This window comes from Hevea brasiliensis, chromosome 16, assembly GCF_030052815.1.
Source record: "Hevea brasiliensis isolate MT/VB/25A 57/8 chromosome 16, ASM3005281v1, whole genome shotgun sequence".
NCBI lineage: Eukaryota > Viridiplantae > Streptophyta > Magnoliopsida > Malpighiales > Euphorbiaceae > Hevea > Hevea brasiliensis.
In genome coordinates this window covers 65,901,453-65,927,456 of record NC_079508.1, presented here as the reverse complement: position 1 = coordinate 65,927,456, position 26,004 = coordinate 65,901,453, and the positions used below count along the sequence as shown (strand labels likewise).

The following is a 26,004-nucleotide window of genomic DNA, read 5'->3' as shown; positions in this document are numbered from 1 at the left end:
TATATTTCAATTATTTTATATAAAATTTAATATAAATATTTAATTTAATAATTATTAATATTTATATAAAATTAAATTTATATTAAATATATTTATGTCAAATGCAAAAAGAAAAAAAAAAAACTTCCTTAGTTTTTTATATTTTCAAAATTTTAAAATATAAAGAGAGTTGAAACAAGGGAGATTTTATTTGTTGACCTGATCACAGATCAAAGAAGTGAATTAGTAGTGGACTTGCAGCGGAATAGAAGTTTCCATTGAGTTTGGGCTAAGCTGCTTCGTACCTGCGTCTGCGCGCACATGTGTACGTCTCGCTAAATGACACGAGACGAAACGCCGCTTGTGCCTAAAAAGCGCGTTTGTAATCGCAAACTAATCATAGACAGAGATGGCCACTCGGATTCCAATTCAGTTCCGAATTAAACGATTTCGTTTTGTGGTCTGAGACACTAAATCAAAGAGGCAAATTTTCATTGTTTCTACACCTATTTAAATTAAGAAAATTTAATTGTTAAAACAATTTTTTAAATTTCGATCCAAATTTATAAATTTATTATTTAATTTAATTTCAATACGAATTTTGACAAAACCGTTTTTAAGTTTGAAGTTCAAATCAACTCTCGGCCGCATCTACTCACACAGATTCTAACGAGGACAGAAAGGATACCTATCAATGGCTTATCATTAGAAAAGTTTAATCCAACGCGCTCGTCAAAGGCACGTGACCGTAAAGCCTTCTTCAAGTTGATTTATACGGGTCAAAAATGGTGGCTTCAAATGGAAAGTTCGAGATCCGTCACGTTTTATGGGTGGGATTCCAATGCCGAACCCATTTATAAGGCATTCTTCATTAATTTTTCTTGCGTCACCTTATTCTATTTCATTTTATCATCATTAACAAAAAATTACTAATAATTATTTCAATTAATAAAAATAATTATCTTTATGGACCATAAACATGGCTTATAAGTGAAAAACTTATTTTTAATCCATTAAACACAAAAAGCATAACTAATATTTAAGAAGAGAATTGAATATTTTTTATGTGAATTTTACGATTATTAGTTTAAAGGTTAAATATTAAATTTTATTTTTATCGATTTTAAATAATAATAATAATTAATTTCTTAATATTACATAAATAATAAAATAATATTATGCAATTAATTGAAATAAAAAAGAAAAAAAAAATATTTTCCACATTCTTTAAAACTAGAATAATATTAACGCCTTGCGCATTATTAAAATAAAAAGATTATTAAAGAAATAAACGAATGAAAAATAATAAAAAGACAGCATTAAACTATGATTAAGGATGGCATCAAAAGCTTAGCCCCGCGTAGCTTAGTGACATAAGACAATTCTCGAAATGTGGCTAGGCCAAGTTCGAGGCTTCCTCTCCTTTTCCTGTGCCTTGACCAAAAAAAAAAAAAAAAAAGGATGGCATAAAAAAGATAATGCGTTAGTGGTTTCTCATATTAATTAGCCGAAGAATAAAATTATAAACAAAGGACTTGCGTCTGGGGGAATCGTCGCTGAGAAAGAAAACGCACATTTTTGTAGTGAAGGAGGAGAAGATGCAGAGATCATCGAGCAGTTCTTGGGTGCCTGATGAGTCCTTCAAGGACACCAACACAAAGTACACAGACAAAGACCAGCAACAACTGCCCACTTACGATCCTCTTTCCCACGTCGCCAAGAAGGAGAGGTCTCGTCTTAGATCTGCAGAGAACGCAATCCATCTCATACCTCTTGTTCTTGTTCTCTGTGCCATCATCCTATGGATCTTCTCCAGCCCAGGTACTAAATATGCTCTCTGCTTCTCAATTGCTTCAATTTTTATTGACTTCTTGGTCTAAAAGCTTGAATCAATTGATTTACCAATATGTTTATAGCGGTCGTATTTTGCTAAATAAACACATCCTTTTATAAGTTTTGAAGTGCAGAAAATTAGTGTAATATCGTTTGTTGAACAACTTTAATTCATGGCTCTTTGGTAGTTGGGAATATGTTAAATTGCTACGTCGGCTAACTGGGTAAGGATAGAAAAATTTTGTTTGCTGATGTTCTGATTATACTTTTTGGTTTCTACATCCGAGGCCTAAAACGGGTAGTTTGGGATGGATGCAGAAATCTTTCATTTTGAGGCTTACAAATAAATGGGATTTAGTTCTGTTCATTAACTTTGCTTTCTTTCTACTCAAGTGATATCATATGTGATTGGTAGAGGAGCTAGATTGCTTAAACTTATTGTTTTCCAGATGCTTAATATCTATATTGTTAGGTGCTTTATCCTTGGATGGCAAACATTTAAACTCGGTTAGACCTTTTATTATTATATTTTCTACTCCTTCAGATCCAAGTTATGCTAGCATCTTCTAGATGATCCCGTTCGATGAATCTTTGCCCTCCTCTCTCTCTGTCAGGGTGCCTTTTACTAGATAGATTGGATTCTTACATCTTTTTTAGTTCAAAAACACAAAATTATTTGTTCCATCGAATCCAACTGCTCAATCTTTAAGTTGCACATTATTGGCTTACCTATATATATGGGCTTTGGTTCTTAATCAATTAATTTCCCAATGCCTGGTTCACCTGTTATTTATTCTAATGATGTGAAAAAGGCTTTGAATAATTAGATCTCGAAGATATGCAGTTCTCACCTTACTTTATATTGCAGATTTGTTGTCAGAAACCTACTTTTTGTTGATGGCCCCATTTCAATGTTATTTTTATGAATTGATAAACTATGTAATCGTTATATTATTAGATTCCGTGTTTTTTCAGAGAAATATATATTGGTTTTTACCAAATGAAGATGATATTAGATTTAATGAAGAGATTGTTATTTCCCAACTCATATGCCATTCTGAATATGATGTTAGTTAAGGACAGACTGATTGATACTTACAAAATTTACTTACTTGGATTATTTTCTAATCACATGGTTCAACAATTGTTGGCAGAGTCAAGGGTTTGAAGTTTGGTGGAAAACCTATTTTAGCATCAGTTCCTAGAGTGGTTCGCCATAGAGCATGAAAGCTAGAACACTTCAATTCAACAAAAGCAACTGGTTTATTACATCTCGCCAAAGGGATTAGCATACAATACAAGCAAAAGCACTACTGCTGGGCTCTTCTGTTAGACTGATTTAGTTTGTTAATATGGAAAAGCAGTTAAATTTCTTTTTGCACATTTGACCCATTGTATGTAGAAGTTTTATGATATAAAGGGATTTTTTTAAACAACATTTCAATGCATAAATTAGTTTTGATTGAACGAGCAAGGATGATATGTCTTTGGTGTAGGCTGGAGAAATTGTTTTGTTGTATGTTTCATCAGGCATGGGTCTGGTTTGGTTTATCCATTTGAGGGACTCAAGCTTTAGTAGCTTCCTAGTGAGGAAAATTAGAGGTAAGATGCGTAAATGCCATTCAGTGACCCACGAGCTACGCAACTAATCAGGGGAGAGCAAAAGAAAGGTTAATTATGTAACGCTAATAATACAATTTATATTTCTATCACTGTTAGAATTCTGAAATAATAAATTTATCAAGATCTCTATACAATGACTTAAAGCGTGGAGAGCGGCTTCGCATTCACTAGCAATTCGGATCCTTGACATCTCATCGTTGCCCTAAAGTTTCAGAAATTTGTCTTCATTAGAGATTCACAATCAAAATTTGTATGTTCCATAATTGGTCCAAGCCTAACTAGTTTCGGTATAATGATATTGTTCCGAACAGAACAAACAATTGGGTCCTCCCACTGCAAAAGCGATCCGACGAGATTTGCACGTATGGTTAATGGGAAGATACGGGGCCATCGTTCACTTCCATATGACCTGAAAGCATCTTCTATAGATGCAGGTTCAGAGTTGATTGCATTTGCAAGCTTTCTTGCTAGAACTACAGAATCCTCCAATGCACAACAAGCACCTTGCCCCAGATTGGGAGTCATTGGGTGCCATGCATCTCCAACCAGCACAATCCTTCCCGTTGAAGCAGAAGGGCTTATGGCTGGCCACAGCCAACGATCTACGAGGGGAGTTTTACTGACTGTTTCATCTGGGGATAGATCTATTAAGTTCAGCAGCTCAGAAGGCCAGTTCCTGATAAGTTCCTTAGCTTGCTTCCTCAACTCAGATGGATTGGTAATTTTTGGACCTACAATAATACAATTTCTTCGATAGTCAGAATATATGTTAACATAGACCAAAGTTTTCTTAGCCTGGAATCATATCATGCAGGATTAATTAGGAGTGCAATGACCTGGAGATGGGCTGTTGAAGCAGATAAACCAGTACACTTTTGTTGGAGAAACAGGAACATATCCAGCACGTAATCCCCTTCCATAGACATAATTCACTCTTGGTTCGAATGGATGCCCATTGGAATAAACTCCTAGCCCGCGGAATGCACAATGCCCTACATATTTAGGTTCGGAGAATCCCATCCACTTCGCAACTGGAGATCGAATGCCATCACAGCCAATAACAATCTATAGAAAGATAAGTAAGTGAGGATGGACAACTCGGACAATAAATTGAATCAGAAAAACTTGACATTCCATTCGACCAATCAAACCTTCGCAAGTAGCTGGTTTCCATCCTTCAGTTTCAGAAGAGTCTCTCCATTTTCACTTGTCTCAATCTTTTCCAGCCCTGAAGAGAAATGGACTGCTTCTGTTGGCAACTGATTGGCAAGAGTTTCCAGAAGTATTCTCCTCTCCACTGCACGAACTTCTTGGCTGTGATATCACGTAATTAATCAGAAAGCAAAAAGTAGTACACATTGAAAGCCTAAAGAACAAATTATAGAAATCCATGCTAGTATGGAGAGGCAAAATTCTATACCTTTCATCTTCATCTTTAAACCTGAAGGAGCGAAGCTCCCTTCCATCTTCCGACTTCACCACCATCCTGCACAGCTGATCACATGAACAAGTTCAAGCAGAAAAAATAGCGTATGGTTAATAAGCACAACAAGACCGTGTAATACGAAAACATATACCCTTGAATTTCAAGAAATTGGCTCCTGAGATGACTACCAACTCCGATTACGTCCAATACCCTCCAACCATTTTTGAAAAGGGTGAGTGAGGTTCCACCAGTTCTAAGTGATTCTGCCTGCTCCAGCACCATTGATCGAATTCCGAGCCTAAACATAAATAGTTCCGCTAGTGTTAGGTATATGATAAAAGAGAATGCTGATGGCTGAGGGTTTAAGCTAATCTGACCTCTGGAGAGACGCTGCAGTGGCAAGGCCAGCAATCCCAGCACCCACGATGACGATGTCCTCCTTGCTAACATCAGATTTTACAGCTCTAGTAATTGACAAAGAGGTGGTTCTGGTTCTGGTGCGGAGAAGAAACCAAGATTGGGCTTTTGGGAATTGTGGAGTAGGAGGAAACTGAAGAGTAGATGATGAGAAATGGGAGTTGAGGAAGGGAAGCGAGGAAGAGGCTACCGCCATTGATGATGTTGGGGGCACAGCAAAAGCAGAGACCTGAGAGGGAGAGGAAAAACAAGTGGTGGAGATGAAATGGTTGGCGTTCAACTAGATTTTACCCGGGAATAGAAAGATACTTTGACAAGCTTTTCTGGTTATGGTTGGCAATTCAGCCCATGTTTAGTTCTGCTCGGCTAAATTTTGGGATTCGAGACACCCAAACATTGGATTTGGGCCGTGGAAATTAAAATTTTGCCTGACATATTTTTCAAAGATATATATCTTGTATGTAATTCCTTTATATTCTTATTAATAAATAAATTGATTTATTTATTAATAAATTTTAATAATTAAATTTATTTTATTAATGTTTAGTTTTATTATATACTTTTTTCCATTAAAATATACTCAATTATTTTTATTTTTATATACATTATTATAATATACATTATTTTTATTTCTTTACCATTCGTGTTTATAAATCAAATGAACTCAATATTTAATTTATTAATTAATGCATAAAAATCATCCAAAAGGTGAAACATGAAATTCAATAAATTGCTAATATACTTCTTTCTAGTCAAAGATAGAACCATCTCTTTAATTTGCAAGCGCAAACCCCTAGAGTTTCTATTTCTTTTATCATTCTATTTTAAAAAGCTTCTTCAACACAAAGCAATAGAACTAGTACAAGTAATTAATTAGCCGAGTCTTCGGTATGAATTGAGTATTCTCATAAATTTTAATTTCTTTTATATAATTTATTAAATTTCAATTTTAATGGGTCTCACTCTAGAATTTAAATTGGCAAACCAAAAATCTAATCATCAAAGAAATTGGCAAAGCTTGTTAAAATTATATGGTTTCTTCAATGTGAGGTCAAAATTACTTGCTTTGTTGTTATTTTTCTTAATTTTTTTGCCTGCTACTTTATTCTTGGAGATTAATCATGGAATAAGTGAATCGTGTGATGGAAGAAGCCTTGGATGCAAACTCAAAATTCTTCGATGTCCCAAAGGAGGAGAAAAGGGAGGTTGTGTCTGACGATGTCTTTAAGCCAGTCAGATTTTGGAAAGTTCGAACGGATAGAGGAAATGAAAATTACGAGTAACTTTCTGAAGCTCTATAAGCACACCCACTTGAAGATTAGATTGGATTCACTCTTTTCCTTCATCTCTTCAATGCTGTCTGCTCCTTGTGCTAGGATCAATAAAAGAACTACCATTATTACGAGCTTGTGAGCTTCTATATTATGGTGATCATTAAAGATGCCCTTTTCTTTCTTTCCGTTGTATATAAAAACAATTTTAAAAAAAGAGAGAAAGAGAGAGAGAGGGATGCCCATATCTGACCATATCCATACCCATGTTATTGCATGTTTCAAGGAATGAAAATTAGGCAACTAGGAAAAATGGCTCTAGCTGCACCATGGTCTTAGTCTGATACTAAGTTTGAGACATCTTTCTCCCCTCTTTTCTAACCAAAAGTAAAAATGGCTTGAGCTTTATTAATCTGATTAGTGGATGAACAATTAATTCATAAAAAATTAGCTTCCAGGAAAGTAATGGCAGCTTATTGTATGGAAGTAACGAGACTAGCCATTGAAATATTTGATGCTAAAATAGACAGTTTGAACGTGAGTGCAACATGTTGGAAACCCAAAATGGAACAAGGAATGCAAATCATGGATGTATATCCTCGATCAACAATCCAGTTAGGGACAGAACCACATTCTGACTATTGTATAATCACTATCTTTGTACGGTGTAGTCCTGGCCTGCAGATCATGAAACCCAGTGGTGTTAGAGAGAAGACTGTTCCAGAGCTTAAATGTTCCTCGCAAGATGAGTATGACAGTATGACAAAATTTTCTCATGGGAGAAAAAAAAAATACAAATATAGATAATTAAAATATTCTATTTAGAAATGATGTGAATAGAGTAAAATAGTTTTTCAGCTAGTAATCAGTCTATTTTGATTTTAGACGAACAAGGAAAACTTCTGCAATATTGTTTATTGGGGAATTTGTTACCTCTAGCCCACAAAAGATATTAAATCACTAAATATCAATGGAGGAAAGCTTTATTGATAGAGCAGTATTACTCATACTTAAGTTTCTAATCAAAATTTATGTTGTATTATAAATTATCAAATAACCCAGTCAAATATTAAAAAAATAAATAAATAAATAAAATCCTACTAAGATGAGAAAAATAAAACTTCAATAATAAAAAGAAACAGGACATCATCATTAGAGAGAGAACCTCATATCTGCATCTAAATAATAAGAAACTCAAATTTATTCTAAACGGATATATAGATATGATAGTTTATTAGAAAAAAAAAACTAGTAAAAAATAATAAAAGAATAAGAAATTCGATTTAGGGGTAGCCAACGATAGCCGCCTGAAAAAAAAAAAAAAAGAAAGAGAAAAGAAAAAAAGAGAGAGAGGAGAGAGTAGGAGAATTGAGATGAGAGAGTTGGAGACGATTTCTTGAAAGTCAAAGTTGAAGATCACCTCTATGATATGGTTTTGATAAGGTCGTGATATTTATGATAAGATCTATTTTTTTCTATTTAATTTAATGGAGTATAAAATGAATATTCTTAAAAGAGATATATAGAGATGTTCAAATTTTAAATTTTTATAATTTTTAAGATTAATAAAATTATTTATAATTGACAAATAAGGTCTATTTCTATAGAGAAAAATAATTTAATTAAATGAAAGATGATATTATAATTAAAATTAAAATTAATTTTTTTATATAATTTATTGATATTTTAATTTTAATTTTCGATTCTTAAAAAAATGTTAGGTACTACAATAAAACTACACCATAATAATAATAATAATAATAATAATACTTAATCACGAATAATGTCTAAATAAAGATAATTATAATATAATTATGTGTGTGTGTATATATATATATATATAATGTGAAAAAATATGTAAGTATAATTAATTATGATTATTGTTAGCTTTTCCGACAGTAAATTGTACAGAGACATCGTAGCTTCACAAACGCTGTCTTGCTCAAATCAATTTCAATTACAATTACAGCTAGAAACGACAATCAAATTATCACTTGTTGCCTCTTTGCCTTTATGGAAACCAGAAAACGCTGCATCCCTAATAAATGACCCACCGCCCATAAGTACATGCATATACTCAACTTGAATATATATATATATATATACAATTAATATGGTGATGCTAATGTCAGTGATTATACAGATAATACCTGAAGTTTAGGTGGCAATTGAATATTGATTATATTATAAATATTATAATAATAATAATAATAAGGATGATTAGTTCAAATGCTAATTGAACACACTTGCTTTCAACATAATAATATACCTAGGAATCTAGCTTATAGGAAAAAAATTTGAAACTGGCCATAGATCGTGGCTTAGTTCCATTTTGGCCGCCATATTTGTTCAAGATCAATTAAGATATGCCTTCCTTTTAACCATTACAACTAACCAGGGGGAAGTTAGGTACACCAGCAAACCAATCCTGTGCAACCTATATTAATCAACGAATCGAATTTCGACACCTAATTTGCTAATAAATAATAACAATGTCCAGGTCATCTATTTTCCTCATTTTTCAAACTAGCGTGGACTTTTTTTCCTTTTTTTCTTTAAGGTAAAAAATAATTTTTTAAATGGGCAATTATTAAATAAGGAAAATATTATAAAAAAAAAAAATATTTTTGTTTCACATAGTAATTAGTATATCCCTATAAATACAGTATTAATAAGCTTTTGTGTCCATATTTCCAGAGATGGCAATGCCTTACTTCACTAACAATGGTGTCCCTAAATCCCAAATTGAAGCCATCCAAACTGTTCCACCCTTCCAGGTGACTGACCCACGAGAGTTTCGCCTGATATCGGTGGCGGAGACTATTGGGTCAGGGATTTTCACGGGTTGCCTTAACATAGTCCTTTATTATAATAAAGCTATGGAGAAGGATTCAGGCTGGCTTGTTGCTGGATGGATTAAGGAGTCACTAGGGAGGGCTTTGAGGGAGCAGCCAATGCTCAGCGGACGTCTAGGGAGAGGTGAAAATGGTCGTGGAGAGCTTGAGATTGTGTCCAACGATAGTGGGGTTAGACTTGTGGAGGCAAAGATTAGTGTCACTTTGCGAGAGTTTCTTGATTTGAAGGAAAAAGAAAAGGCAGAAGCTGAGCTCGTGTTTTGGAAGTATATTGATGAACAAAATCCTCAGTTCTCTCCGCTACTTTTTGTTCAGGCAAGCGAAATTACTTTTCTTTTTAATTTTATTGTCCATATATTCCAATAATATTAGTAAGGGTTTTTTCAATTTCTTCTTCTTTATTTTCCCTGCAGGTAACCAATTTTCAATGTGGTGGATACTCAATTGGGATCAGCTGTAGCCTTCTTCTGGCAGATCTTCTGATTATGGATAACTTCCTTCTGAAATGGGCAAATATTCAGAAAGACATGCTTTCCAAAAATGATGAAGTCAAGCTGCCCTTATTTTACCTTCCTAATCTCAAAACAGCTAGTTTAGCTGCCAATCGCACCTTTAGCCCTGCTTCAATAGAAAGGTGTGGCCAAACTATGATCTTTAGGATCACAGGGGAAAATGTGGATTTGAAGAATGAATCAAGCAAGAAACTTGCATTGCTCTGCATGGAAGAGGCAGAGCAAAAACTTGGCAATAAAATAATTTCATCTGAGTTCTCTTTTCTAATGAAAGAATCTCCTACGGTTATGCAGGTAGAAAATTTCAAGAAAATTGAGCGTGTGAATTCCCATTTGATGAGTGATCAAGTGATGATAACTTCATCAAGCTTGAAGGATTATTTAGAGATTAATGAGATTGCTTTCACAGAAGGCAATAAACCTGCTCAAGTTTCATATTGGGCTGGAGCGGTTAATGATGGACTTGCAGTGGCAATTCCATCTTCTAATGAGGGTGTTTCTGAGCTCAACTTTATAATCACATTCCCCATTGAGAAGGGGATTTAAGTGAGGTCAGGTTTAGCCATTGTTCATTTCTTAACTTTGATTTGGAAAATATGTATTTGGATTATTGCATGGGCAAAAAGGAAATATGGGTATGTACTTGAGAAATCAAGGATTTGCTTTTATTTAATCAATCCTTTCTTGTCTTTCTTCAGAAATTCATTTACTTCAACACTTAGCTTGATGCACAAATTCTCGTGCTCATACCAACATGGAAAATGACAATGATGAAGTCAAAGATTTATTTTCGGGGTTAAAAAGGATACTTCATATATATCTATTTATAATACTTTTAAAGGAAAAATAATTTTTATATTTTAATAAAATTAATTATTTAATTATTATATTTAAAAAATATATATATACTATTTAATTCATATATTTTTAGTCCGTTAAACCTATTAATTTTATTGTTAGCCAAAAGATTTTAATGATAGTCATCCTATTATTTAATACATTTGTTGTATACTGCGGAAGCGTATAAACTGTAAAAAAATAAAGCAAACACACAAAACACCAATATTTATGTGGTTCATCTTCTCAACATAGGGTTATATCTACGGACATATCATATTCCACTATCATCAATAAATAAATCATCATAGCTCCTAGCTATACTAATCATTAACCCAATTACACTCAAGAGAACTCATATTATATAACTGCTCATAGCAAATATATTAGTTAGTCCCTCTCAGTCTTCTCTAAATATAACCCAATATATTTACTATTTTAACTACTACACCATAAAGGGTGTTTTCAACTATATGGGCAAGAGTTTTCTTACCAATAGATAAAATTTCATTCATCTTAGAATTTTATGTCTTTTCTTCACCTCAGGTCGAAGTCTCTCTTCACTTGCAATGAGCAAAAGCTCATCTTCAATGGGCAGAGCCAAATCTGTAGCAATTGGCAAGGCTCCTCTCTACAATGGGCGACAGCCTCACTCTATAAGCTGAAAGCCAAACAACCTTTTTCACCATTCTCCTATTTATAGTATTAATTCCCTCAATTCTAATCTAATTAGGAGTCCCACTCAATTTAGGAATAACACTAAAATATGAGTTTTACTTTATATAAGAAATATTCATCTATATTATTGAGGAATATTTATCATACTCAAATTAGAAAAAGATCTCTTCAAATCTTACTATGATTTTGAGTTATAATTCTAACAACATCTATTTTAATAAAATTAATTAATTAATTTTTATATTTTAAAAAATATATTAGTTAATTAGCTTTTATAATTTAATTTTATTATCTCTTTAGTCCCTTCAGTTTTTTATTCAAATTAACTCTTTAGAGTATACTGTCAATTTTACTCATATAAATGATTTCTATAAGTTTAATTTAATTGAAAATGAAAATGTAAGCAAGAGTTTGCGTCCTTTAGTGACGATTATATATAACTAGTCTTAATAATTATTTATCTAATTTAGCTACTTCATTAAGAGCTTTGATGACTAATGCGTGCGGATGCAATTATTGGTTTCAGGTGTGCGTTGCTTGTCACATTTACAGCAGCCAATGAGCCGCTCAACAAATTGCACTAAATATACTTGTGACACTGCACCGTTTGATGGATACTTGGCCATTTAAAAATTAAAATTGGCAGCTTGCTAAAATTTATGTGTATGACTTTGGCTTTATTCCCGTCTTAAACGAGGCCAGCTTTACATTTTTGTTATGTACCAACCAATTCAGTTTTAACCATTAGAGAAGCTATTATTAAAAAAGTCACAGGAAATATCACGATGAGTATAAAAAAAAATATTATATATGAAAGAGAGTGAATATTAAGAATTTAATTTTAACTTTTTATATATTATAAGATAGAAATTTAATTATTAAACTATTAATTTAATGTAATTTTTTTTCTTAACTCAGCATTAAGCAATTACTTTTATCCTACATGGTTGTAAGCTATCGACTAAATAGATTAATCTTCTGAGAATCATTAAAGTTATTGGTTGGCAATTAGATTTATTTATTAAAGTTGGTATATTAAACGACAAAACATGCCTTTAGCTTGTCCAGAGAAGAAACTTCAAAGCGAAAAAGACTTGTAATGGTCCTTGGTTGAGTTGTATGATATATTAACATGGTTTTTCAAGAGTTTATTTGTGCAAAGATATGTTCATTATTTTGGCATTTTCTTTTTTATTTTTATAAAATCTGATAATTTATTAATAAGAATAGATGAATACAATATAATCTTTTTATAATATATATATATATATATAATTAAAATTTTTTATTCAAAAATTATTTGGATAAAAAATCATAACTTTACACGTAGTGATTGGTTCTTTTTCATTTTAGATGAATAAAAAATATTTTTGTAATATTAAATTTTTGAAAATTTATTTCTGTAATCTACAAAAGAAATTAAAATACCAAGCATTAATAAAAGAGAAATATTGATAGAAAATTATTACCTGAATATTCAAAGTCTTTAATAAAAAAAAAATTCATATTGTATTTCAAACGGTTAAATAGTCCATTCAAAAGAGAAAACAAAACTCTAATAATGAATAGAACAAAACTTCAATATTGGAGATATAACTTTATATTTATTCTTTACGCACACAAATTTAAAGAAAAAAACTTAAATTTATTTCAAATTAAACAAATGTCAGAGTTTTTTATAAAAAAAAAAAAAAAAAAAAAGGGAAAAGTGATTTGGAGAGAGTTATCTGTGAAAAATTCACTGTGGCCATTCAAAAGAAAAATTTTAAAGAAGAAAAGAAAATAGAGGAGAGTAGGAAAAAAAGAGAGAATATAAAATTTATTTTCAAAGTTACATAAAACCATAAACTGTATTTTTAGTATTTTCAATTAAAGCTTTCAACCAATAAAACGTCATACATTAATGTTTGATAAGGACCCACTGTGGATTGATCCTCCTCCATTAATTGGCCAGTTAGGAGCTTGCCTGCATTGGTTGTGCACATGTGGCTTATATTTTCCAATGCAAGTTATGGCATCCACCCATGCTTTTTCTGAGTGCACAAAAGCAAAGAACCGCATAATTGATTGTCAATTTGAAATACCTGAGATGATTCTCTTGTTTGCATGTTTTGTTTGGGCATTTGAAATACCATTTCATTGAGAAACATAGAAGACATTAATTTGCAAACTCTTGTTTGCATATAACTGAGATGATTTATTTTATGAAATATTTCAAATATTATGTCTAATTCTTTGACGAAATGTTTTCAGGCTGGATGCTAGCATTCTGAAAACAACCTGCTTCAAATGGTAATATTTCATATCTTCTCTGCTTATCTTAAAGCACCATTTTGTCAAATCGATGTTATTACCAAGAAAAATTTGGATCATCAATGAAATTATAGCAGAATTTAATGACCAAAAGAGCTAAAAGAATTTTCTAATGTGGAATTCTCAATGGATTGCTCAATTCTGTAATCATTCACAATTGAAGTAGCTAAATTTGTTTGAATGGTTTGAGATGCATGGGAGCTTCTAAACTCTTGCATGGTGGTATATGTTATGAATTTGTGTTAATAACACCTGCAATGTGTGTAAAGGGTGAGAGCACTTCTGCAAGTCTGCAATTCATTGTTCATGGATTATATTTGTTAGATGATTACATTTCCCTTCCATGGCGGTGTTAAAACACCAGCAAGTCATTGAAGAGCTTATGGAAGAAAATGAGAAGCTTCGTCAGGTACTGGTGGAAGACCTGAAAGTATCACCCAGCAAGCTTCATTCCAGTTACTCGCCTAGAAGTTAATCTACACATGTGCTGATTGTTTTGAGTGCCGAAGAAAACAAAGAAAAAATTGGATGAAGTCAAATATAAATATCACTGGAGAAGACATTCAAGTTCTGGACTGCTAAGATCTTAACTGACGATGCCCTTTACAAACTGTCCAATAGCTTTGGTTTGGCTAGGCCACTCTCGTAGGACAATAATCTGGAGCTGTCAATTATACCTTGAAAGATTAAAGTACGAAGATAAATACAGATTACTTGTAAAAAAAATTGATCAAGTTGGTTAAAATATTGAATATACAAACAGTTGAAGAGCTTTTAAAGTCGAGCCAGAAGGTAATCTAACCTTTCCTTTTTTTTTTTTTTTTTCAAGGTTTTCTTTTTCATTTTTCTTCATTCATATCTGTTAAGCTCTTCAACTTTGAAAAAAGCACCTTTTTTTTTTATTACAGTGGATTTTCTGGTATTTAATTTTCCTGGATGCGTGTATATTGTAGCATTAATATCCTGTCCTGCTTTCTTTTTCTCTAAGATTGGATTGGATACATCTCTTTTCGTTTTTGGTCTCTGTCTGTACTGCTGGGTCGTAATGTTTATTCAATGCTGTGAATTATGAGGCTTAAGACAGGCCTTATTTCTGTCTTAGTTTTGCTGTGTGGTGGAACAGGATTTGTGCTGTGGGTGCTTTTATTTTGGTCGGTGGTGCACTGTAGTGGTTCACTGAGAGAGAAAAATCTAGTTTGGCTTTTTCCGATGACTTTCAGAATTTTTCTTCTAATAGGCCTAGGCTTCTAAGACAACTTTGGGTTTTAAATTGATTTTATTTATTTGATTTTGAGTCATAACCCATCTCTTGTGATGCTTCAAATTTAATGAAATTTTATTTCATGATAAAAAAAAAAAAAGACTGGCTTTATTTCATTCAGAAAAAGAGTAAATAATATGGGCAAGTGTAATGCAAGAGTACAGCAGTTCACCCACCATGTACCCATCCACAGATGATCAATCAAAAGAATTTGGTGCGACATCCATATTTTGGTTAATGCTTTATAGTTTTATCAAAATTTTTGAATTTTTTTATATTCTGCAAATGGCATTTAAATACTGTCAGCTTTGACAAATTTCTGCATCATTGTTGTCCTTTGCATCAAGTAACTGGTTTTAAAAATCGTGTACAATGATGCACTCTGTGGGGTTAGGCTGCTGGGGAGCTTTGCTTGCAAACTGGACTGTAGTTTGTTTATTTGTTTTTCTTTGGCCCATAAGACTATGGACTAGTCTCAAGATACAATGTACCAAATTATCGTGCATAAATTGATTTTCCGGCTTTTCTTACTGTAGAAATTTCATAATTATGTTAGTCTAATCAATATGTCCATGTATCTTTTTTTTTTTTCTTATTTTACTTTCATATGTATGTTAATATGTCAATTGTCAAGCCAGGAAAAAAAAAAAAAAAAAAACTCATGTACAAAGCAAACAATTGAGTGACCCACTCTCTGGTGGGGTGGTCGCCAATGAAACGACAATTCTTTGTAAACAGCCCTTAAAACATAGGAAAAACCAATGCACCAGTAGGGTAGAAGAATTTTCCTTCAGCCAAATGTCTGAAACTTGTATAGTCAACATGATATTTGTCCATCATAATTAAATGTTGAAGGCTACCATGCACATCAAAGTAGAGCCTTAACAATTTTGTTTTTCCGTCAGTTTATCAGGTGGCTCGATAGCTTTGAACCTGTATGAGGAAGTTAGCTTCCCCGCCTTTTTTAAACAGTGTTAGCTCTTCCCTTTTTCCATTATCTATCTCATTCTTTGAAATATATTCATCAATATTTGACGGATGAAAATCTAGAGCACATGATTTAAAGATTTCACAGGAGAAAAAAATCATGAGTGTGCTATATGAGGTTCACAAATAAAGAACAGGACTCGTGAGTATTCGAGTAGGTGTCACTGCAATATAATTATAGGAAGGGCTCAACCGTCAACGTGTGGGCTGAGTAATCGTGTCAACGGTGACTCACTGACTGGTAAATTTTCTGTGCTTTTGTAATGTTGTAGAAAGGCAAGGGTTTCAGTTTAACCAAGATTGCTTTAGTATCATCACCTCCCTTTTGTAAAACTTTATGTGATTCCTAATTATTGCCTTTTTTAAATTGGAATCCTATGCTTTTTTATGTCTTTTTTCTCTGAAACGACACCTTTCTTATTTGGCATGAGATTCCTATTTCTTATTAAATTAATTTATTCTCTTAATTTTACCTACTTATCATGCAATGAGCAATATTAACATCATGATCTCTCTCTATTATTATTATTGTTATTGATGAAAATATGACATCAAACTAGTGGATTTGGTTCCCTAAAAAGAGTTGTTGTGTCTGGTAAGTGTTTGTATCTATGTCAGTTAATCTTCCATTAACACTTAAGAAAATGTAAGCGGGGCTTGGAGAGGGGTCATCTGGAGTCTTTAGATAAGAATAATGTGCTCCAAAGGAATAATGGACACATGGACAGAATATAGAATGATGGCTTTTGGGTCATCATTTGTCTCGCTTTGTCTATGTTAGGGAATGTTACAAATTATTTCATAATTGCTAACAATATTGTTGGGTTGTTACTATTTTTCTAAGAGCAATCTTATAGACGACTGTAATTAGACTTGAGGTGCCTTAAGCACAAGATGAAAAGCATCCCTTTCCTTTCCTCAAAGAATTTCCAAATACTGTTGAAGGTGAAGAATGTTTTGGGTCTAAAAAAATCTCTTCCTTTATGCATTTCTCTCCATTCAGTCACTCACCTTTTGTGGGGCAAACACAGCAAGTGCACATCGCTTTCCTATTCATTCATTTATCTGAGGATATCCCCACCATTGCCAAAGCCATAACCCCATTCTCCTTTATCTTCCACTCTTTCTCCCACAACACCTCTTGACTCGATAAAAGTCCAAAAGTACAGCTTCCCATTTCCAAAAGCCAAATGCTCTTTCACCTCATCTTTCCTTCACATAATTCTAGCTCGACAGCTAGCACCTAAACTTTTCCCTCCCTCCACCATCTTTTCTTCACTACCCTCCATCCACATCTACCCTCTTCAAGCAGCTAGCCACCTAACCTTTTTTTCCAAATAAAAAAGTGTTTTGATTAAGGGTCTAGTCCTTTCTTGTTTAGCACTAATCAAATTATTTACAAACATAAAGATGTATATGGGGTTCTTGTTTTCTTGACATGAAGTAGAGAAATTTTTGTTCTCATGCTTATTATAAACAAGAAGCTCTCTCAAGCAATATCACAAAGTAATTAAAAAAAGCATGAAAAAGAAAAATTTTAGCACATTGAACAATAGCAAGAATCACAGCATCCCTTATTCAGCTAACATCAAAATTCTAGAAAAGAGCTGTAACATCCAATTAAATCTCTAATCACAAATGCAGCTCCAAGAATAACCAAACCAAACCCAAAATTAAAAGAAAAAGAATACACAAATAAATATCTTAATCTACATCGTATGACCATCTGGGTTTTAAGCAAATAGCACCACAAGTGCAACTCCTCCAAGCAGTGATAACAAGGCTGCCACCCTGCTTCCATGAACAAAAGCTCCTGAACCCGGTGTCGATGAGGCGGGACCTGGAGTTTGGGCAGCTGAAGGAGTTGGTGTTTGCGACCTGGGGCCAGAAGATGTTGTTGGTGCGATGGGTGCAGGAGGAGTGGCAGTCAATTCTGATGGTGGTGACCCAGGTGCAGTTGGCGATGGTGGGCTTGATCCTGGACTCGTTGTCGGGGCGGTTGCTGGTGGGCTTGCTGTTGGGGTAGCTGAAGAAGGAGGGGACGATGTTGGTGAAGGTGACACTGGGGTGACAGCAGGGGAAGGTGTGACTGCTAAGGAAGGAGGGGACGATGTTGGTGAAGGTGACACTGGGGTGGGAGCAGAGGAAGGTGTGACTGCTGGGGAAGGAGGGGTTGCAGAACTTGTAGGTGGCGTTGCAGTAGTTGCGGGTGGGATTGTTGGCGGCGATGATATTGGGCCTTGAGCAATGGAGGAGGATGCTATGAGACCCAGTAAGAAGGTTGCCATGAGCATGGCACGCGAGAGAGCCATGACTCGGTTTGCAGCCTCTGAAGTGTTGCTCTAGAGGAAAGTCGGAAGAGAGGGATGGACGTGTTCAGAAGAGGCAGTACAGAGGAAGAAGATAGAGGTTGATAATGTTATATAGAGGCAAGCTCGGGAAAGTTTGGGGAATCATATGCTCCCCTCTCAGTGCATGGACATTTCGTACTACTGGACGTTAAGACATTTTTTCCTCCCTTTCTAGAGGGTTTACACGTATAGAATGAAGTATATCTAAAATTCTTTATTTTTATAATTTTTTTTTAAAAATTTTTTAACTTTTAAGTTGAATTCCTGAAAAAAAAAAAGTCGAAAAGCTTTTATTTTGTTGATTATTAAATTTATAAATTAATTTAACTAATGATACACTTATTTAATTTTTAAAATTTTACTATAATTTTATTTAATATTTTCAATTATTTTAATAATAAATATAATTATAAATTATTTTTTATTAAACACATTAATTATTTATTAATTATTTATAAATAAATATAATTATTTAAAATTTTAAATATTTAAAGGTTATTAATTTTTATAAAGCATGTGAAACAATTTCTTGTACATTTTTGAAGAACAAATTAAGAAATAAAGATAAAATTAAAAAAAGAAAAAGGCAAAGAAATTGTGGTGGAGAGAGCTTGACTAATCAAAATAAAAGGTGTTGGGTGGACATTGAGTCGGGTAAATGTGCTTCAAATTTCTACACAAAAGAATGGAACCATTAGCAAATAGAGGTATGGGATTTGGATGGAGTGGAGGTTTGCACTTGCAAGCAGCAGTGGGTTTGCCCCACCAAATTAAAATCATCACGAGAACCACACCACCACTTCATCAACCATTAGAACCTTCTGCACAAATCCCTCTCTTCCAATGTGCTACGCGTACTCTCCACTCGACAAGGGGTAATTACAACAATTGAGTATAATATTGTCCATTTAAAATCTCACGCTTTGATGAAAACGAAATTAAATTCCATGAGTTAACACTCTCTTTTTACAAAATAATTAGAATTATACGCAATAACCTAACTCATAATTGCATGCATTTTAGACTTCACGGTCTCTAATATTATAAATACCATGTCTGTAATCTTTTCATATTTTGTTTTTTTTCTGCAGTTTACAAAATCAATCATCGACCCAGTTTAATTAAAATATGTTTATATTTCTATATGTATGTGGGAGGGCATTCCAGTACTATCATTTCTTAGAGGTATTGATATTATGCAAATATTTATTAAAATAAAATAAAATATAAATATTATATTATCACATAATATAAATAAAAATAATAATATTTTAATTTTAATCAAAACACTAAATTATATTTTAAAAGCCTTTACCAAATAAAGCTTTAAACATGATTATTTACAAATTTTATTGATTACTTCCTCTCAATCTTTTTAAAAAGACAATATTATATCCTTGCTTTCAAAATTTTAATTATTGAAAAAAGTATTTTATAACATATAAAATAATGATACAAGACAACTACTTTTTTTTTGTTTTTTATCAATTAACAAAATGTGCCTCCTAAAGAAATCACATAGTAGGTCCTATCCTTATAGGGAGAAGCGAAAATATTATCATAATTAGGGTAGTGATGTTGCAATCTATCACTCACATTCATTGGCCTACAATTCCCAATTAACATGTAATCATGGACTTTTCATATGTGGCTGTGGAATTTTTAACAACTCTTTCTTTAAGCCAATATATCTTGATTGCTATTATAATCAGTCTCACTTGAGAAAATACTATTACGGCTTTTGGTTCAGATCTCAGACCGGAGAACAGCTTACCACAGCTTGTCTGAAAACGCCATGTTGTTTGCATGCAGAAAGGGCACTAATTAAATAGGTAACAAAGCATTTTCCAGCAAGGTGCCAAAGGATTCAAGTCAAGAGGGTTTATTTTTTCATTCAAAAAAATCCTGCTTCACCCCACCAACATTTACAAGTTGCTGTATCATTTGCAATTTCCCTTTTTTTTTTTTTCAGTGACTTCGAGCCCATGACCTCTTGCTGTGATTACTCTGCATATTTAAAAAAATTATTTCTAAAAAATGATAATTATGAATTGTAAGATGATTTTTTAATCATTATTTTATCATAATTTTTCAAATTACCAGATAATTTAAAATTTTTGTACTCTCATTTTATCCTTCTATAATTCATTCTCTCATGAAAATATTATATTTTTATTAGTATAGTGATTAATTAAAAAAATGTCTTTAATTATTATTATGATAAGATTATTTATAAATTAATATTTTATTTAAATAAATATTTCAAATCATTTATACATTGAAACAGTAATAAAGAATAGTTTAATAATATTTTTTATTTATTTTACTATATTATATTATTTAATTAATAAAAAAATAATATTAAATTATTTTATATCACATCACTTTTCTAAACATGTTAATAATAAAAATTATATAATATAATACGATATAATATATTAATAAATTGCTCTGCACTCAACACAAATAGAGGGTTAATCACTCGAACCAATATGAAGCCTGTTGATGTAACAACATTTTACTTGGGGCTAGACCATAGTTGCTTCGTTCGCTCGTCCCTCCTACGAATCACGATTTGGATTACGCATCCCAGAACACGGTTTTTTGGCGTTCTAAATCAATCGCTAAAATTGACATTTAAGTTCTCGCTCTGCATTTGATTCTGCCCGAAAAAGAAAGAAGAAACAGTGACACCCAAAACCCAAAAAAGAACCCTAAAACTAGAAGGAGCAGAAATCACCTGCAAAATATTAAGCTGTTTTGATTGTGTTTTTTTTTTGTCTTTTTCTACACTTATAGAGATATACATCGTTTCGGTAACTTTTTCTTTTCTAAGTGAGTGGGTAGAATTTGAGAGTGTTTAATATATAATAAATATTTCTAATTAATATATTACTAAAAATGTAAGAAATTTTAGAAAATATAAATATAATTAATTTATATTTTTAAATATTTAAAATTATATTATTTTAATATTTAATAATAATAATAAAATAAAATTTTAATTTTAAATAATATATTTATTATGTTAAAAATTATTATATTAATTAATTAATATTTTTAATTTTTTATAAATATAGTATGCCAAGTAAAATTAAAAAATAATTAAATATAAATATAATTTATCTATTATAAATAGAATGGACATATAACGAATCGAATTAACATATTACGAAAAAAAATTAACATATTAATTAAGTCTACCTTTGCTTATATTATATTTCGTTAAGTGGCGTATCGCATCGCGTATTACATGCCTGTACCGCGACACAAGAGTACCGCGTTCCAGGTAGCTATAGGCTAGACTTTCTTGTAAAATCAATCATTTCTTGCACTCGAAGGGAAAAAGGATGATAATGAAAAAGAAGTGGCAACGGAGAAAAAGGAGAGGCCTGTTGCTCAAGCCTCATTGGCTCTTCTGTGTTTGTGCTCAGTTATAAAAAGAAAATAAGGTAACAGTTAATCAAGCGAAGCTGTTAATCATATGATTCTACATTATAACACGGAAGCCAACACTACAGCATATAATTCAGCAAAAACACTAACCTAATAATGAGAGTCATCTTTCCAAAACTGATAAAACTCTCCATATGATATATTCAGTATACGTATATTACAGAAAATTCACAGAGTAAATATTACAAATTATGATAATAATTCGACTTAACTCAACTCAACTCAACTAAACCTTTATATGGATTCTCTTTATTCACTCTAAATGATTTTAGGTTAAATCCTCATAAATGTATAATGCTTCTAGGTCATGTTGTATTATTCTCCTCCAAGTCAGTTTAGGTCTAACCCTTCTTTTCTTTCTATTCTCTAACCTAATATGCTCTACTTGTCTAATTGAAGTTTCCATATGTCTACGTTTCACATGACCAAACTACCTCAATCTCCATTCTCTCAACTTATCCTCAATTAGCACCACTCATACCTTTTCTCTAATACTCTCGTTACCAACTTTATCCAGTCTAGTATGGCCACTCATCCACATTTACATTCTCATCTCCGCAACTCTTATTTTAGATACATACGACTCTTTTAGTGCCCAGTACTCATTACCATATAACATGGCCAGTCATATAGCTGTACAGTAAAATTTTCCTTTCAACTTATTAAGAATCTTGCGATCACATAAAACTCTCATAGCACGTCTTCAATTCAACTATCCGGCTTTAATCCTATTACTAACATCCTCTTCACATCTCCCATCTACTGGAAGGATTGAGCCGAGATGTAACAACCAGAGAGAAAAAAAAAAATGAAGATGGGACTTTTGGCGTGTGACAGTGGAATTCCACTGTCACAGCCAGCTTTTTATAAAAAAAATAAAAAAAATAAAAAAAAGTTGAAAATCGGGAGGAGGAAAACACCCCCCCCCCCATTCTCTCTTCTCTCCTCTCCTTCCCTCTCTTCTTCTTCTTTCTTTTTCCGGTGACCGGCCGGCGACCTCCCAAGCGACTCCCCACTCGGCCGGCTACCCTCCGGCGACGGCAAGAGACACCAGAAACGGCAGCAAGAGAGGGAGGAGAGAGAGAAAACGCGCGCAAAGTGGGCAGCGACTTTTCGGCGCGATTCCGGCTTCATCCGATGTCCGATCGAGGCCATTCAGGTAGCGTTGGAAAGCTTGTTCCGAGAGCTTTCTTTTGATACCAATTTTGCAGCAAATGGAGGTCGGATGAGTGAGATATGGAGGAGAGAAGTTTCGGGTTTTTCAAGCTTTTTCGTCAGATCTAGGACGATCCGATCGTTGGATCGACGATCCGAGACCACATATGGACTGAGGAAAAGGAGAGGAACATGGTGGTATGATCAGATCCGGCAAATGTCACCGGCGGCCGGCTACCGTGCGCGGTGGTTCCGGCGGTGGCTCCGATAGGCTATGGAGGTGATTCAACTTCCAAAGGCTTCCTCATAAATTTTTGGAATTTTTGAGACACAAATAAACTTCGGGTAAGACAATTTTTATTATTTCTCTGTCTGTGGAGCATAAATATAGTGTTTCTTAAATAGGAAAAATTGGAGAAAAATTCTAAGAAAAATATATGATGAAAGTAAAATTATTTGGAGATATTCTATGGTGTTTGTTGAATTTTTGAGTGATTGTAGAATATTTTTGAAAAATATAGATGGAATTTAGTTAGATTTTTAGCATATGGGCATATAAGATTATTTGAAATTAAGATAATTAAATTTTATATAATTGGTTGAAGCTTGAGGATAGAGGTTTAAATATGTGAATATTTAATTAGATTGAATTAAGAATATGTTAGATGTTGGAAACTTATGGAATCAAGTCAAATTCTTGAATAAAATATTCATGGGTGATTAGAAAATTATAATTCATTTTGCAATAGCCTTATAATATTATTAAGGACCGCGGGGCAAAATTTTAGAATTTTTAGAGCTTGTTTGAGTGGATTTTTAAAAAATGTCAATTATAGGGACTAAAACGTAATTTTTAAGATTTTGAGTATTGTCTGATTTGGAGGGCCCAGGAGGGGCCATGTGATATTGATGAGATGTGGTTGTGGAAATTGAGAATTTAGAAGTGTTATTTGAGCCTTTTTGCAGGTAGGGTAGGTCCCAGGTATAAGGGAAACTCTACCGGATTTCCGGCATGAATTAGGCTGTCTATTGCCTCTTTAGAGTTTTATCTTAACTTAGTACTAATAAATTTATAATTTAATTATTAGGTGATCGAGGTCAGCTATTTTTCTGCATCCAACAGCCACAATAATCATCGGTGTATTGTGAGTAAAATATTAATTTTAATTGTAATTTCGATATTATTATATGTTTAAGCATGCCCATGCATCACTTATATGTATGTATCTATGTAGTTAAGCTCTAGGCACGTTTTATGTTGCATTCACAACTGTTAAAGTGCCATGGATGTTGTTGTGGTAATTTGGAGCAGTGTGCGTGCGTTAGCGTGCGTGTGATGTGGTGTGGACTATGGATAGGACGGGTAGACACGGCTTGAGATCTTCGCTGGGACCCGATCCTTCGGGGGTAGTCACGGCTTGAGTTCTTCGCTGGGACCCCGATTTGGTTTATTAAGCGAAAGTCCGGCTTGAGTTCTTCGCTGGCACCAGGTTGAATTTAAGAGAGTTGTATAGGGGATCGGCTCCCATATATTATGGTTGATATTACTAAGTGTGTGAGTGCTCCAAATTACCTTTTTGATATTATGATGTGCAATTGTTGTTGATGTTGCATTTCATTCTACAGGGTGCATTAGCTTTAGATAGTTATAGAGATTATGGTTAAAATTGATATTTTACTCTCTGAGTCGAACGCTCACTCCTATTCAATATTTTTTTCCAGGCCACAGGAGGAGTTATTTTACAGAGCAACCTGTTTTCTTCCTCGCAGGTTTAACGTCGATTATTTAATTGTTTTACTATCTTTTCTAAATTTAAAATCTAGAACTCCGCATGTGTTAGTAATAGTGTGGACCTTGTTAGAAATTGTGTTAATTTAAATTTTTGAGATTTATAAATGAAGATTTGTATGGTATTTAAACAGTTTGTAAATGAGGTAACAGGGTTGAGCTGGGCTCCCCTGATTTTAGTTTTCTGAAAATTTCTGGGCTAAGTTGGCCCGAAATGAAATTAGAACAGTTTAATTTAAATTATCTTATATGCATATTGGGTCTAAATTGTGGGCCTGGTTATGGATTTGAGGAATAGTTAGGCTTACTACGGGCCTCGGGGGCTTTAAGCTGGCCCAGGTCCTAGTGCCGGTCCGGCCCATAGGTTGGGTCGTGACAAAGTTGGTATCAGAGCTTAGGCTCTAGATTCATGGGAAATAATATAATTGGGAGTGTAAAAGGAGTCTTGTTCGGATGTTACATACGGAGTATAGGATTCTGTTTCGTCTTTTTCTGTAATTCCTTGTTTCTAGATTATGCGTTATACCTCGGGAACTATAAAAGTGCCTCAGTTAGTGTATTGATTTTCGTCGAGTACATAGAAAGGTGAAATAGAGTTAGCAGACATGTTGAGGTCTATCATGAGGATATGTACTCCAATAAATACTATATTTTTGTCAGTATGGGTTTAAATGATGTGCCCATTTCGTGCAAGGCACGAGTATATAAAAGTGAGTCTTGAAAGTATAGTTGGCCTAGATAAGGATGAGGATACCACTGCTGGCAATCATTAGTAGATGATCCAGTCAGAATAAGTTTTTGATAATAGAAGATTCAAGAGAGATAAGAAATTGGGAGACCTAGTCTGTCGGGCCGTATCTTAGTAACTATACAATGTTCTTGATGTCTGCTCTGTAAGCTGCAGATTACAGTACCGACATGAGATTATTGTGTAGAGCTGCATGCATCCCCGTGGTGCTCCATAATGAGGATGTTTACGGATGGCTTCTATTTTGGTATAGTTATGCCAGAACAGAGTTCTATATCTGCAGAGAATTGGGAACTCCTAGTTAGGGGTCTAGAGTTAGAATATTGAAAGATCACAGTTGGGTGATAACTAGAGTCAGTGACTCAGTTACCCTAGCATGAGCTAGAGTTACAGTAAAAGTTGCCATCAGACCAGAGGTTTCGGACTAGTTGCAAAGTAAAGGTGACACTTATAGAGTGAGATCATCTAGTCTTCAATATGGAATTTTGGATCGTTTTTGTAGTATGACAAACA

At 33.4% G+C, this 26,004-nt stretch overlaps 4 protein-coding genes and 1 long non-coding RNA gene across 6 annotated transcripts; 4 read left to right on the top strand and 1 right to left on the bottom strand.

Moving 5' to 3' along the window:
• Positions 1-1,369: 1,369 nt before the first annotated feature.
• LOC110634441 (uncharacterized) lies at positions 1,370-3,279 on the top strand. The gene is made up of 2 exons (XM_021783436.2): positions 1,370-1,800; positions 2,967-3,279. Exons 1-2 carry the CDS (start codon positions 1,578-1,580, stop codon positions 2,978-2,980), a joined length of 237 nt encoding a protein of 78 aa, XP_021639128.1. The 5' UTR covers positions 1,370-1,577; the 3' UTR covers positions 2,981-3,279.
• Positions 3,280-3,467: 188 nt separating this feature from the next.
• Positions 3,468-5,591, bottom strand: LOC110634440 (monooxygenase 2). Of its 2 annotated transcripts, XM_021783433.2 has the most exons (6): positions 5,239-5,591; positions 5,013-5,159; positions 4,856-4,921; positions 4,587-4,749; positions 4,272-4,500; positions 3,468-4,166 (listed from the first exon to the last, which is right to left on the bottom strand). In XM_021783433.2, the coding sequence occupies exons 1-6, from the start codon at positions 5,472-5,474 to the stop codon at positions 3,646-3,648; spliced, it is 1,362 nt and encodes a 453-aa protein (XP_021639125.2). In that variant the 5' UTR covers positions 5,475-5,591; the 3' UTR covers positions 3,468-3,645. The 2 variants fall into 2 exon arrangements, with proteins under 2 accessions (XP_021639125.2, XP_021639126.2); XM_021783434.2 differs by lacking the exon at positions 5,239-5,591 and having other exon boundaries at positions 4,856-4,929; positions 5,013-5,152.
• Positions 5,592-9,211: 3,620 nt separating this feature from the next.
• Positions 9,212-10,617, top strand: LOC110634425 (acyltransferase GLAUCE). Its single transcript, XM_021783410.2, has 2 exons — positions 9,212-9,719; positions 9,818-10,617. Exons 1-2 carry the CDS (start codon positions 9,249-9,251, stop codon positions 10,460-10,462), a joined length of 1,116 nt encoding a protein of 371 aa, XP_021639102.2. The 5' UTR covers positions 9,212-9,248; the 3' UTR covers positions 10,463-10,617.
• Positions 10,618-17,897: 7,280 nt separating this feature from the next.
• Positions 17,898-18,236, top strand: LOC131174699 (uncharacterized). Its single transcript, XM_058138472.1, has one exon. The coding sequence runs from the start codon at positions 17,898-17,900 to the stop codon at positions 18,234-18,236; it is 339 nt and encodes a 112-aa protein (XP_057994455.1).
• Positions 18,237-24,133: 5,897 nt separating this feature from the next.
• On the top strand, positions 24,134-24,874 carry LOC131174496 (uncharacterized). The gene is made up of 2 exons (XR_009144814.1): positions 24,134-24,444; positions 24,677-24,874. It is a non-coding gene; the product is annotated as an uncharacterized LOC131174496 (long non-coding RNA).
• The last annotated feature ends 1,130 nt before the right edge of the window (positions 24,875-26,004 follow it).

Coding starts and splice junctions, on each gene's coding strand:
- LOC110634441 (XM_021783436.2), top strand. CDS start 1,578: ATGCAGAGATCATCGAGCAGTTCTTGGGTGCCTGATGAGTCCTTCAAG.
- LOC110634440 (XM_021783433.2), bottom strand. CDS start 5,474: ATGGCGGTAGCCTCTTCCTCGCTTCCCTTCCTCAACTCCCATTTCTCA. Junction 4,501..4,586: donor GAAACCAGCTACTTGCGAAG/GTTTGATTGGTC, acceptor ATCTTTCTATAG/ATTGTTATTGGCTGTGATGG. Junction 4,167..4,271: donor CTTCAACAGCCCATCTCCAG/GTCATTGCACTC, acceptor GTATTATTGTAG/GTCCAAAAATTACCAATCCA.
- LOC110634425 (XM_021783410.2), top strand. CDS start 9,249: ATGGCAATGCCTTACTTCACTAACAATGGTGTCCCTAAATCCCAAATT. Junction 9,720..9,817: donor CTCCGCTACTTTTTGTTCAG/GCAAGCGAAATT, acceptor TTTTCCCTGCAG/GTAACCAATTTTCAATGTGG.
- LOC131174699 (XM_058138472.1), top strand. CDS start 17,898: ATGGGTGCAGGAGGAGTGGCAGTCAATTCTGATGGTGGTGACCCAGGT.